At 50.7% G+C, this 14,961-nt stretch overlaps 1 protein-coding gene across 2 annotated transcripts in view; it reads right to left on the reverse strand.

The window, feature by feature from the left end:
• Window positions 1-11,053, reverse strand: part of GFPT1 (glutamine--fructose-6-phosphate transaminase 1) — a 42,640-nt gene extending 31,587 nt beyond the window's left edge. The window contains exons 1-3 of one of the 2 annotated variants that reach the window (XM_064637730.1): window positions 10,736-10,833; window positions 601-708; window positions 92-199 (exon numbers count right to left, since the gene is read on the reverse strand). In XM_064637730.1, the coding sequence (XP_064493800.1) occupies window positions 92-199; window positions 601-708; window positions 10,736-10,742 (223 nt within the window). In that variant the 5' untranslated portion in view covers window positions 10,743-10,833. Of the gene's footprint in view, window positions 1-91; window positions 200-600; window positions 709-10,735 lie in introns of both variants that reach the window. The other variant, XM_064637731.1, reaches the window with a different exon arrangement.
• Window positions 11,054-14,961: the final 3,908 nt, after the last annotated feature.

The following is a 14,961-nucleotide window of genomic DNA, read 5'->3' on the forward strand; positions in this document are numbered from 1 at the left end:
GTGGGTAAAACAGGTGATATCCAAAACCCAAAGAGGGGAGAGGACAGCTCGAGGGAAGAGGGCAGGCAAAGGAGGAAAGGGAGATACTCACTGTGAACCTCTTCATCCAGGGCCTTCACTTTGCCCTTCTGCTTGATAATATGGATTTTGCAGGCATTGGCTTCCCAGTCTTTGTCGTTTCCACCATCCAGTCCCACACCTAAGCACCACCATGGGACGTGGAGAAATAGAGTGAAGTGCAGAAGTTATTACAATCTTTGAAGCAAACCAATACTGCCCTTTCTTCTTTTTCCAGTGCCCTTTCTTCCTCAACATATAGGCAAGAAACCCCTCAGAGCAGAAATAAGTTTTCCTTTTGCCACCCTTGTCAGTATTTTTAAAGCCTTAGAAAAAAAAAAGGCATCAAGAATGTTTATAGAAATCTGTATATTGAAAGTTAATCCAAACCTCTGACCACCTGACCACAGGCACGTCCAGTTTGTGTTTCAGTTTTCTTCAACAGTAGAAGACAGTAGAAACCATTCACAATTACACCACCAAACCCATCACTTACAAGCCAAAACTCAAAAGAAGAGGCAGTGTTGCTGAAGGGAGAGGTACCTGCAGAGTCATAGCCCCTGTACTCCAGCCGCTGGAGCCCCTTGATGAGGGTCTCCAGGATCTCCCGCCTCGTCCGGGGAACATGGTAGTTCAGGTAAGCAAAGATGCCTGGTTGGGGAAAAGAGAACAATCTTACCACAGAATCACAGCTGAGGAAGCTCCGTATGTGCCAGCTCCTTTGTGTGTGCACTAAGTTAAAACTCAAACAGTACCATGAACTCTCTGCTGACAGTTTTCACCACCACCTTTTCAGCCCCACAGAGATGTCACTAACATTTAACAGACCAAAACTACCCAAAAACACCCTCATCCCTCTCCTGACTCTGAAAGCATCTGAGCAGGACAAGCCTGGGGGTGATGGGAGGCATAATTTCCCCATGGGCTGGACCTACACAAGAGGATGAGCTGCCAGGGGACAACACAGGGCACAGAACACTCCTCCCCGCAGGTGAAGAAGTCAGGGCTCACTGACACAGAGCCAAGAACCATCCTCCAAAGGAACTCTTCCTTCAAGAGCTTTCGAGTTCCTCCCACTAATTCACTGAGAACAAAATCATTTCACTCGTGTACACGAACACCCCCAAACCAATGGAGCTCCTTTTCCTGTGGGTTGCAGAGGAAGATTAATTGTTGCTTCTATTTTAAGCAGTGATGAGGACACACAAATTCCTCCATCTCTAATGCCAACCCTGGCTCCAGCTCAGAACCATTTCCTTTGGTGCCACCATGAAGCAGCAGGAGGAAAAGACATTTACTGGGTGCTAGAAATATCCATACTTGAAACCTAGAGTTTCACCCTGTAACATCTGAAAGGAGAAAATATCTGTGTGGAGTAAAAGTGAGACCAGATTCACACAAACATCCATCTTTCCAGGTTTGCCATTTGAGAAACTTTATCAAAACCTCTTGAGATCAGAATTCAGTCACACACACAAACCCAAAGTCCTTTTAAAGGCATCTTTGATATTTTCCTGATGGTGCTGCCATACAGCTCCCAAACTTTTACTCATGGGTGAAACTGTGCTCCCAACAGGGCTTTTAGAGCATACACCTTTACACAGAGACTATTTTAAAGAGTATTTGAAAAATTGCATTCTTCAGCTTTTTTGTGTTTTGGAATTAAACTAGATAGTTCCAAGCCTTTTGTTGTCTTTATTTTATAAGTAGGAATAGGGGCTACTCAGTGCTGATGGACACACAGAACATCCCACAGCAAAGTGCTGGACCATTTACAAGGACTGCTCAGCCACGGTAGGGACAGGGCCTTACACAGCCCAAGCTGTTCTGACCCTCTCCTGTTCCTTCTCCCTTTTCCATGGAAAGGTCTCAGGATAAGCTTGCCCTGAGCTTCACCTTCCCACTGCCAGGAGAAGTGACATGTCCCTGGAGCTCTGCTGCAAACAGAGCTCACCACAAATCCCTGATCTTCCACGCTGCTGCAAGAAAGCAGATGCACTTTCTAGTGTTCCTTTTCTTAATCCTACTCAGATGAAGGCAAAACAATAAAAAAGGAGTTTTTCACTTGGTTCCTTTGGCTTCTGCCTTCATTTCCCAAACCACCCACAAGGCTACCAGGACCAAGTTTATGAAAATTCAGTTTCCTTTCCATTGCTCCGGATCCCAAACCAACAGGGCACATGGGGCTGCTGCTCTCCCATGGAATCTGCTCACCCTGAGTGCTGGATCCTCCAGTCTCACGGACAGGGTGAGCTCCTCCTCCCCAAACCTCCCAGCCCACAGCTCAGAGCTCAGCAGACACCTCTGCTGTGCTCCAAACGCCTCCTGGGAAGGATGCCTTCATCTCCAAACCCTCATCCCCACCCCTTGGCATAAAAACAGCTTTCCAATTCGAGATGCTTCGTTCACTCTGCTTCTAAAAACTGCCTTCTTCAGACAAACAGCAGCCTCCTGTTTGAAGTGAGCTGACTGAGTAGTTGTCAGGCTGAAGGACAGCACATTTCAGCTATATCCCGGATGCCCAAAATCCTTTAAATGACTCCAGGTCTTACAGCAGGAGCTGGAAAAGCCCCCCTCTGAACAGACACCCAATGCAGCAGGAGAGCTGCACATAAAACAAGTTACCATAAAGCAGAGACAAAAGGCACTCGAGAGGGCTTTCAAAGGCAGCTGGGCTGCAGCAGTCCCTGATACTTCCCTGTCACCTGCCAGGACATCCCAAGTCCAGCCACTCCAGAAGGCATAACTAAAACCACCATGAGTAATTACAGAATCACAAACACTGCTTGCATTTTTTTTTAAAATCATCTAAATCATTTGATTGAAACCTCGCTCTGTGTTTTATGTATCCTGGATGCCACGCTCAGGGTCCCGTTCCCAGCCAATCCCTGGAGCTTCACACCTCGTTTGGATGGTGCTGGGCCCATCACACGGTTCTCCAGAAGAACCTACAAGCTCTGCACCCCCTTGGTGGCATTTCAGCCACCTCAGAGTGGCACAGCCAGTCCCACTGGGGCACAGCTCCCTGGGAACTCATCCCGCTCCCACGGCACAGCAGCCCGGCCGCTCGGGCAGGACCTGCAGGAGAGGGAGCAACGAGGAGCCTTGGGGTGCTCTGGGGTTGGAACTCCATCCCCTGTGGCCAGGCTGGCTCCTGCACGGCCTCCCCGGGAACAGCAGCCGGGTGAGAGGCACAAGGGCCCATTGAGGGAGCACAGAGGAGGCCCTTCTTCCCTGGCTGAGCAGGAACGGGACAGGCTGCCAGGGAAAGGGTGAGGCAGCCTCGGGAATCTGGGGACGGAGCAGTGGGATATGGAAAGACACAGGGAGGAAAGAGAACCGAGGGAAGGTGGAGGGGAAGCACTGTGGGACAGCGAGGGCACTGAGGGATTGGCTCTGCCACCTTATATCCCACCCTGGCTCCCTGTCCATGTCTCCAGCCTCCGCAGACAGCGGCGGGCAAGGGCTGGGAGGGAATGCTCTGGGATCAGGGGGATGAGGGTGGGAGGGAATGCTTTGGGATCAGGGGGATGAGGGTGGGAGGGAATGCTCTGGGATCAGGGGGATGAGGGTGGGAGGGAATGCTTTGGGATCAGGGGGATGAGGGTGGGAGGGAATGCTCTGGGATCAGGGGGATGAGGGTGGGAGGGAATGCTTTGGGATCAGGGGGATGAGGGTGGGAGGGAATGCTCTGGGATCAGGGGGATGAGGGTGGGAGGGAATGCTCCTGGGACTGTGGGATGGCAGGCACTGCCCCTGTAACACCACCAGGCACAAAACCCAACTCATTTCCAGGCCGTGATATCACATTTTAAATGAGGGTATTTTCCCTGGAAGCACAGGGGGGCCCAGGGTGTCACCCACACATCTGGAACTGGGAAACTGGGCACAGCCAGAGGGTGGGGACACCAGGGAAGGGGGACAGCACAGCTCCCAGCCCCACCAACATCACTGCACAGCACAGCAACCCCGGGCTGAGCCCCCTGAAACCAAACCCTCCTCCTGAAAACAGTCTCACTCCACAGACAGGCACAGTTTTTAGGCAGAAACTCACTTTCCTGTCATAAAATATTTTTTTTAAATGTGAATTGAACATTTTAGTCTCCATCCCGCTCCTGACACTTGGATTGCTACTTATTCTGAACCAAAAAAAAATGGCTTAAAAGCAGAACTGTCTCCCTGCAGGTAGGGCTGGACACTTTTGGTAAATCTGAACCCAAATCAGACAGTGGCTTGAGAAGTCGTTTTCTCTGCACATTTCAGCAAGTTCAGTCACACCTAAACTAAAAAAAAAACACCCAGCCAACAGCTCCAAACTTGACTCCTTGTCAGGGATCACAACTGCTGGCAGGGGAGGACAGAATGCCGTGCCCTCAGGAAGGGATGGCTCCTCTGGAACGAGAGGGAAAACCAAAGGGTTTACTCCTGCCTGTACTGCAAACAAACACAACACATCCATCCAGAAAGCAGCCAGCTTGGCACTTGTCTCAGGCACTGAAAACGTCTATTAATTACAGCACAATTAAGATTATTCAGGAGGCCTGTGAAAAAAATATGAACCTGAGACTAAGAATGCTACAAAAAAAAAAAAAACAAACAACCCCCAAAAAACCCAACCCAAGGAATTCAGTGCCTCTTATCAGAAAACACAGACTATGAAAAGTAAGGAAATCAGAAGAAATGCAAATACACTGTTAATGATGTGAAATATGCAGACACACTCCTCAAAAAAACACCAGACCCTGTAAACACTGGGAGATTCCATTTTGACTCAGTTCAGCTTTTAGACCCTGAGAGGAAAATAGCTGGAGTGATAATGGAGGTGCCCCTGGGAAAATCAAATTCTAAGAACTCACCTGTGAGCAACACATCTTACAGACAAAAATGAAAGTAAGACAAGGAGGTTTGAAATGCACCTTAGAGGAAACAGGAAAAAATGAAATAAAAATAGAATATGTAAAAATGATGCATAATTAAAGTAAAATATGGGACAATAAGGCTCCTGTAAAAGGACACAAGTCTTCCAAAACACGACTTACTAATCTGCAAGCTAGACTCCAGTATCTGAAGGCTTATCACCCATTTATGACACTTATCATGATGAATTATGTGTAAAGAAGTTTCATTTACTGGAAATATTTACAAATGCATTTCATTTTCTCCTTTTCAAACATCCTGTAATGAGGTGACTCGTCATAGCTGGGGAAAGTTTGAGTGCACATTTCAAAACCAGCATTTTTACTGACTATTGGGTTATTCAGGAATATCTGAGCAATCACACCTTGGAATCACTGCCACTTTTAAGCACAGTTCCACTGCCCTCAACAGAAAGACTGAAGAGGAAAGAAGTGCTTGATCTAGGAGCATTTTTGAAAAATATTCCTTTCTCCCAGCAGCCACAAGCTGGGCTGTGCAGAGAGAATTTTCCTCTGAAATCAGAGCTCAAGCATTGGGTCCCAACTGTGTCACTGTCAGAGGGCACCCAGGTGACACACAGCGTGACACACACGTCCCAGGGTGACACAGAGCCCAGGCCCTGCAAGGAAAACCCTCTTTTCACTCAACAGCTGAACAAAGGGTCACTTCATCCAGCCACAAAAGGCAGCCTGCCCCGAGGTGGGACACAGAACACCCAACCCTGCAGTTCAGCCTGGAAAGGACCTTTCCTCTCACACCAGCAGGAGCTGAGGAGACACAACTGCACAGCTCTTGGTCAGGAGCTGAGGAGACACAGCTGCACAGCTCTTGGTCAGGAGCTGAGGAGACACAACTGCACAGCTCTTGGTCAGGAGCTGAGGAGACACAACTGCACAGCTCTTGGTCAGGAGCTGAGGAGACACAACTGCACAGATCTCTGTCAGGAGATGAGGAGACACAACTGCACAGATCTCTGTCAGGAGCTGAGGAGACACAACTGCACAGATCTCTGTCAGGAGATGAGGAGACACAACTGCACAGATCTCTGTCAGGAGCTGAGGAGACACAACTGCACAGCTCTTGGTCAGGAGCTGAGGAGACACAACTGCACAGATCTCTGTCAGGAGATGAGGAGACACAGCTGCACAGCTCTCTGTCAGGACGGCTCTCAGAGAAGCACCAATCTCTCTGTCAAAGTGAAGTTTCTTGAAATCACAACTCTCAGTGGGAACACGCTGGTTTGGATGAAATTCCAAGGCAAATCCAAGGAGTTCCACCAGGGTCCCATCTGGTGCATCCCCAGCTTATCCCCCTTGCCAGCCCAGCTGTCAGGTGCTGAAAATGTACAAACCCAAACTCCGAGCAGAACCTCCCAGAACCATGAATTTCAGGTGCCCAGCAGACTCAAAAAGAGGAGTTTTGGTTTCAGCCCCTCCCACACAAGGGCTCTTCAGTAACAGCACCACACCTGCCCCCTGGAACTCACTGTGGAAATGAGCCAGCAGGAGGAAGTATTCCAGGAAACCAAGATATATGAGTGACATTTAATGACGTTTAATCACTCTATCTTGACAAGCCCTGAGCTGGCATTGTTCCAGCTGAAACACATGATATGTGAAGCAAAACACCAACCCTGTGAACTTCCCTCTCGTCCAGCACTGTTTGGAACTGGGAATTCCCAGCTGAAAGAAAACAGCAGCAAAGACACTCCAGGAATGTCTGTCTGCCAGGCTCAGGAAACACAACAGCCCTGGCTGGAGTACACTAATACACCTCAGGACTTGACACTAATACACTTGGGAATTAGAACAGCACTCCCACTTTACAACATAATGAAGCATTTCAACTTAATGACATATTTAAACTACTGACCTGACACAGGAGTTTGCACACGTGGACTGAAAAGGCTCGTTCAAAGCATGTCAGCTTATCAGACAACCCCTGAATCACACTGAAATCCACAGTAAGGAGTCCTGTCTGTATTTCTCTTCAGTGAAATATCTTGATCTATACACTCTAGAACATAAAACATCTCCTTTCTTGTGGGTTTGCCTTAAAAATCTTACCTGAGGAACCACGAGAACAGGTATTTGGCAGCTTGGGAAACCCAACTCTCTCTGAGAGCTGATTTTTAATATTCAAGCCCAAATCCTGGGCCTTCTTACTGTCAGCTACACAAAGAGCTCCCTATAAACAGATGGTACTTTTAACAGAATAGAACTTTTAACAAATGGATGTTCCTGATTTTTATAGTTGACAGTCACAATACTTTTCCTGAGAACTTCATTTTCCTGTGACCTTTTCGGAGCTCAGATTCCTTTATTTCATGGGAAGTTCACAGGCAAATGAAATTAATCACTACTTCCAGACAAATAATCTTCTCCAGGATCTTGAATAGGTGAAGTTACTCAGGAACAGCTTCTCCTAATCCTTTTCCTACAAAAGCAGAAAAGCCTTCAGGCTGGGTTTACTCACAAACTCCTTTGTAGCATACCCTTTACTGTTAAACCACTTCCACAGACGATGCTATCAGCACATCCCCCTGGCAATTCCAAGGAATCCTTCATCCCAGAAGGGATGCTCAGCCCCACTGGAGTGGGCTCCTGTCACCTGCAGTTCAGGGAGGTACCAAAACCTCCCTATTTCTGCCGGGTCTGAGGAGCACAAGGTCAGACCCACCCTGGCTGTGCTGTCAGAGCTGCACAGGGGAGAGGTTACACCCAACCCATCACCTCCAGGCTGAGCAAAAAGCAAAGCAGGAAAACATCCCCTCAGTGCAGATCCACATTTGTGCACGGGATGCTGCTCTGGCTGCCCACACACACACCTCTCCCTCCCCAGCTGAAAGGGGCAGGGTTTCTCCTGCCTCACTGAACAACCAGAGCATCAGTTCTGGGGGTTCCTCTGGGCGAGAACCACTGCTCCTGGTTCAGAGAAGGGCAGCCCCCAGGGACACCTCGGGGTGACAAATGGCAGCTCAGCAGGGGGACAGCAGCCCCCACTGCTGGACAGACAACCCCCAAACCTGAAACTCAAGTCTTTCTTATTCCCATTTTTATCTTCAGGAATCACTAGTAATACAAGACCTAAATTCTACAATCCCTTTTGTCATTAAAACCAGTCACAGCACACAACAGGTTTACTGATTTACAGAACAGTCCATTGAGCCTGGCTACCCTGAAAAACCTGTTTCCTAAACTATTTCATAGATGCCATTGAACATTCATGCCATAGATGCCACTGAATGCACCATTTGGTGCATTCAGACCAAAGCACACCCAACTTACACTGGCCAGGTCTTCAAACTGCAAGTTTCTAATACACATCAAGAACAAATGCTATTTTTCACTAACACTATTAAAAGCAGAACCCCAGCACATCTCCATATTGCTGTCAGACACCAAGAACTGAACTTTGAGGTTCCTTTCCTTCCCCTGTCCAGCAGCAGGAGCCTGTCAGACCGTGAGACTTTGTAAGGTCACACATAAACCTGAACACCAGGGAAAACACTGTTGGTAATTCCAGTCTGGAAGCTGAAGCTGTTGATGGAGTGAACTGAAGCTCTCCCTTCAGTCTCTCTGATAAATGAAGGTATCTGAGAATTCAGACAACAACTGCAGCACTGTCACATTTCTTCTGTTAAAACTCATCATAATAACCACCTTTCTGTGTGAGATGAATTGGGTAAAACTCTGAAGGTGGCAGGGGACCCACCAGGCAAGACAAAGCAGTGTAAATCCCAACTTCCCATTCTATTCCAGAAACGTTGTCTGAGGATTCACCAGGCCTGTGCAGCTGCCACTACCCTGTGTAACTCAGCTGCTCAGACCTTGTGGAACCCACAGCACGAGAGATCAGGGCCCTCCACTGCAAGACATCCCCTGTCAGGAGAGACAAGTCAGATCTCCCCACAGGACACATCTCTCAGAACATCTCTCAGGACACATCTCCCCAGAACAAGACTCAACAGCAGAGTCAATAGTCACTAATGCTTTTCTCACTGTCTTCATAAAATGTTTCAATATCCAAAGAGAATTTTGCTTATATCATAAACAGGAGAAACACATCAAGTCTGAACACAACTAAGTAACTCCCCCCAGCATTTTCAGGGCTTATCACACACATAAAGACAAAAGAGCAGAAAGTTAATACTGCACATTTCAAAGGCTGGACCTCACATAAGGCAAGCACGAGGCACCCAAACCATCCCTATCCTTGCAGCAAGCTATTTATAATAATAATTATCCCTTCTATTCTTAGCTTTGCTCCACTTTGTACTTTTAACACAACTGAACATAGTGTTAAATGTAAGCTGGAGTTCCTTATGGCCTCTTCACAGTGCTCCACAACTTCCACAAGGGAAGCTCAGATCTTCCCTTCACTAAATTTATACTTGGTTTTTGCATGGAAACTATTGTGTCTTCGATGGCTTTACATCTTAGTATTTGTCGGTAGGCCAAAGACAAAGCTGGTGCCACTTGACTGCAAATTGGGATGTGCAGTTCTGACCTGCCTTACCTTCGTTTTTCTCTGCCAAGGGCAGATGTACAGTCAGAAACACAATTTACAGAAATACAACACGAGTTCTATTCAGAAGGAAGACTGACAAAGAGGATCGATTCCCAGCTCCCTGGTAAAGAGGCTCTGGAAAGAGGGCACGAAGCTGGACATGCTGGCCAGGTACTGGAGGAGTTTGAAGGTGATACCAGTTCGACCCCACAAAAACAATGAGAGAAATGGCAACTTGCACATTAGGTACAAACCCCATAATCTCGCTTAGGGCATCACTTTAATTTTGCACATAAAACTAACAAAAAAGAGAAGGAAATGTTGAATGACAACAGGAAGAACCAACAGATCACTGTTGCACAGATATCCATGGAAGAACATGAAGACGACGGGACAGAAAGATAAAGGATCAGTGATATTCCCGTGTCCAAAAGAAGAGGCGGAGTGGCTGCACTAGAAGAGCAAATGGAGTGGAAAGGACCTCGGTGAGAGGACCAGCCTCGCTGGCCCGAGCTGCTGCTCGCCCGGGGCATGAGCTGAGCTCGGGGAGGCTCCGCTGGCGTGTCCTGAGCTGGTCCCGGCCCCGGGCACTGCCGAGCCCCGGCCGGACCCCCGCCCGCTGCCTCAGCCCGCACCGACCGAGCCCGAACGGCCCCGTGAAACCCCCGTGTCACAATTGTGACGCCTCAAACCCCCACTGCTGTGCCCCCGGGTGGGAGCGGCTGTTTCCACAGAGCCGAGCCGGGGCCGGGCACGCCGGGGGCTCCCGCGTGTCCCCCGGGCAGCACCGGGGCTCCCACATCCCCGCCGTGCCGGCACCACACCCCGGTACCCCGGGCAGGGGCTCCCACATCCCACAGCCCGGCACCCCCGGGCAGGGGCTCCCACATCCCACAGCCCGGCACCCCCGCCCGAACCCGGGCGCTACCGGGGCCTTTTGTCCGCCGGGGCCACGTTCTGTCACCACCGGGGGACAATTCGCCTTTTCGGGGCATTAACACGAGCGAGCCGCCCCTCCCGGCGCGGCGGGGCGATGGCACCGGGATGGCACCCGGGATAACACCCGGGATAACACCCGGGATAACACCCGGGATAACACCCGGGATAACACCCGGGATAACGGGGCCGCGGCGCCGCTCGCCACCCCCGGGGCGGCGGCAGCGCCCGGAGCCTCCTTCCCCCGGCCGGCCGGAGCACTCGGGGCCCGGCCCGGCCCTGCCCGCCGCCCCCGGCCCGCCCGGCCCGTGCTCACCGCACATGGTGCTCCCGCCCGGCGGCCGCGCTGTCTGAGGCGCCGGGGCCGCGCCCCCCGCCCGGGCACCGCGCAGGCCCCGGGCCCGCCCCCCGCTCGCCCCGCCCGGCCCGGCCCGGCCCCCGGGACGTGGCAGCCGCAGCCGGGCCCGCGCCCGCCGGGAGGGCCCGCGGAGGGCCCGGGGAGGGCCCGGCGCGGACAAAGCGGCGCCCGCCTCCCCTCGGGGGCCGGGAACACCCCCGGGGCACGGGGAGGGCGAGGCCGCGCCCGGAACCCCCCCGGTAATTCCCAGCGCTGAGACAGGGGAAGGGAGGGCCCCTTCCTAGAGCCCCCCTCCCGTAATTCCCACCCTGAGGCACGGGCTGGGGGTCTGTCCATTCCCAGAGCCCCTCCCCCTGTAATTCCCAGCTCAGATACAGGGGATATGTGCTCGCTCCCTGATCCCCCCCGTAATTCCCAGCCCCGAAACACGGGTGCTGTCCCCCCATTCCCTGAGCCCCCCCGGTAATTCCCAGCCCTGGGATGCAGGGAGGGAGGTCTGCCCATTCCCTGAGACACCCCCCACCCCACCCCGTAATTCCCACCCTGAGACACGGGCTGGGGGTCTGTCCGTTCCCTGAGCCTCCCTGGTAATTCCCAGCCCTGAGATACAGGGGATATTCCCTGAGACCCCCGGTAATACCCAGCCCCAAGACATGGGCTGGGGGGTCTGTCCATTCCCAGAGCCCCCCCGGTAACACCCAGCCCTGAGATACAGGGGATATGTGCCCATTCCCAGAGCTCCCCCGGTAATTCCCAGCCCGGAGACAACGGGAGGTGAATGACCATTCCCTGAGCCCCCCGGTATTCCCTAGCCCCGAGATACAGGGGAGGTTGTGTCTGTCCCCTGAAGCCTCCCCCAGCAATTCCCAGCCCCAAGACACAGGAGGGTGTACCCGTTCCCAGAGCCCCCTCCCGCTAATTCCCACTGACACCAGTCAGGAGCAGCACCCTCGGGATCATCCCCAGGCCTTTCCTCAGCCGTCAGCACTCGCAGAGGGCCGAGTTAAGAACCCGAGAGCCAAAGGGCTTCTCCAAGGCTCGGGCAGGGAGCAAACAGCCCCTCCTGTACCCCCGTGACACAGCGCGAGTCCTCCCAGAGCCACGTGGCCTGGCCTCTCGTTTCCTACTCTGACTGTTCTACAACAGCACCTATTCAGAAGCAAGAGAAAGGAACCATCAAGATGAATCTGCAAAGCAAACCAGGGCCGGGCATGAGTGACAAAGGAGCGACATCCCTGCAGCTGGAGAGCTGTGACACTGTCTGCCTGCAACTACCACCATCAAACCCTGCTGGAAAACTTATTGAAAGCCTAAGGCTACAAAAGAGAGCAATGCCTTAAGAAAAATGCCATTCATTCAAGTTTATCTTACTCTAAATTAAAGTCAACAAAGAAATATTTCCTTAAAAAGCCCCCAAAACAAGGAGCAATGTGAGTGCACATCAAAGAACCAGCACAGGGCGGATTTTGAACTTGCTGCTGGAACCTGGCTGAACGGAGCAGCGAGAAGGTCACGGATCTAAGGAACATCAGAAGCTCAGAGCCAGCACAGAGCCACTTCCCAGCTTTTGTTCCAGCGAGGGCACACGGGAAGGAGCCAAGGCAGTGATCCTGCTCTGAGATGGCTCTGCAGAGCAGTGCTCTGCCATCCAAGCTGTTGGTGCTTTAACCCCTCGCTCAGTTGGGATGAGAAGGGCCGACTTCACATCCTCAGTTTTCTTCCACTTCCCTGTCTTCCCTTAGGAAGGGGAGTGTCTCATGGCACTGGAAACTGATTTCCCAGGTGAGAAGGGAACAGTGGAGCCCTGGGAAGGTGTGAGCACCAGGTATGCTCACCCTGCATGGCAGAGCTGCTCTCCCTGCTCAGCACTCACCCCCCGGGTTACTGATCCACAGGCACTCTCCATGCACCTCCTGCTCTGGTTCTGTGCTGGGAATTCCTTCCCTTCCCTGCAGCAGCTCCAGGACTTGGTATCACTATGGAATTTCCTAATGTATCCTACAAACCTGGAATAACTACAACATTGTCTCGATACAAACTGAAAGGTTACACGAGTGTAACCAGGGGTGCCCCACGCTCAGCTCTGTCAGCAGCACAGCAAAGACCTGACTGCACAACCTGAACCTGGGCCACACCTGAGGTTATAAAAACAAACCCCTCAAATGGAGAGTAACCCTCCACTTGCACTCGTCAGTTCCTCAGAACTCCACACACACAGAAATCCAGCTCCACGTGTTTAATCCTGAAGTGGCTATTGAATTTTTTGCCCATAAAAGCCAATATTTCCCACCATGTAACTCCTTATTCTGAGGTTTGCTGTACGTACAGGACATGCTGTTACTACTATGTAGTAGTTCATGTGGATGTAAAGTGCAACTTTACCACCAAACAGAGAAACACCAAACTCTCACCCATGAGCCTTTGAAAATTAACACTTGAAACAGAAGCTCTAGCTCAAGTCCTGAATTTTAGACAGATTGCAAACTACCACACCTTGGAAAAGAGTTATATCCCTGATATATAACCAGATTATATTATTATATCCCTGATAACCAGATTAATGTCAGGTAATGTGAGTGATTTCCTCCCACATAATGTGAGGGCAATTCCTTCTAGAAAACTTGGGATGAGCCACATCCTGACAAAAAAGATGTGTCCACCTGCAAACAGTTATAAGACAAGAGTTCAGATGGCTGTAATCAACTTTTCCTGTAAGGGAGGGCTAGAAGAGTGCGTAGAAAAAGTGAATGCATGTTGTGTTTCCTCTGACATGGGTGAAAACAAAATGCCTCCCTGGCAGACTGTAACTCTGCACTCAGCTACTGCACACCAAAGATATCACAGAACTTCTTTTGTCTTTAAAAACACACCAGAATAATTTCGAGCAGCCATTACTACTTTATTTAAAGTAGTCATTATATTTACAATGACTAACTGGAATTTATAGAAAGACTTCACAGCCAAAAACCCCTTGCTGACCTGAGAGGCTTCCCAGCCCCAGCTGAAGGGCCCTCTTCAAACACAGAGCTGAGAACAGCCCGTCCCTGCCCCAGAGGACGTGGCCACTCACCCCCTCCCAAGCTGAACAGTCAGGACTGTGTGCCCATGGAAGGGTTTTTGGGTGAGTGGAGGAGATGGGACGCCTCTCACCAACAGGGATTCTTTCCATGAGCTGAGCTGTTCAGGGCTTGGAAGTTCACACAGAAGCTCCTGCTGGTCTGGGCTGATGCTTTCACCCCACTGGTGCTCGTGGCTGTGGTCAGTGCTGGAACACACCTGGGTTTGTGCTGCTTCCCAAGGGAGAACTGGCACTTCCCACCCTCCCTCTGTGGTTTATCCCGAGCTGGAGCCCCCCCCCCATTGCCTCCTGCTGCCCTGAGGGCTCTGGGGTGGGGCAGAGCAGATGCAGGAGGGTGGGATGTGTTGTGACCTCCTCTCCCCAGGGCAGAGCTCGAGGAACCTGAGGACACACAGGATATAGGATGGACATGGAATCTTTTCAGGCTCAAGATCACAAGGTGCTTAATCTTCACCCTCTGTACACACAGGCTTAATTTGGTCCTCTCTGTACAAATCAAACAAGACTGGAAATGTCCCTACAGTACCTGGAGGAGATTAGTACTGCTTAACTGAAGAGTAACCACCACATCTTTCATAGATACATTTTATTTACCACACAAAACAGCTACTTTGCTGTTTGGGTTTTGGCTGATACAGTGCATTAAATTGAGAAATCAGTCCTAAAAAGGTCTCTTTTTGAGAAACCAGACCCATGACTGCCCTTCTACGGTTTGCTGATGGAGAACAGGGCACTGATGTTTGCACAAGCTCTCTTTTGGGCAGTCTGAGCCTGCCTTGAGGGGAATTTTGTCATCAATGCACTTGTAAGATCAGGCACTGTGTACTTCATCACTGGGTAAAGAAAATACGGTGATTTCAGACCAATTTCCAAATCCTGAGTGGATAATTTAAACTACTGTGGGTTATTACTCTCCATGAAAGCTGCAGAAATATTTAGCTAAAATATTTCTTTTCAGATTTCTAACAAGCAGTATGAAGTTTATGGCTGCCACATGCTGATGAGCTGCTATGTAAAAGATTCTCCACCGACTGAACTGATCCTGCTCAGGGACTCAGTGGAATAATTACCCTGGCAAGGAGTGAGAGAGGGGAACACAGCTTTG

The sequence above is a fragment of the Pseudopipra pipra genome, chromosome 28 (genome assembly GCF_036250125.1).
Source record: "Pseudopipra pipra isolate bDixPip1 chromosome 28, bDixPip1.hap1, whole genome shotgun sequence".
Taxonomy (NCBI): domain Eukaryota; kingdom Metazoa; phylum Chordata; class Aves; order Passeriformes; family Pipridae; genus Pseudopipra; species Pseudopipra pipra.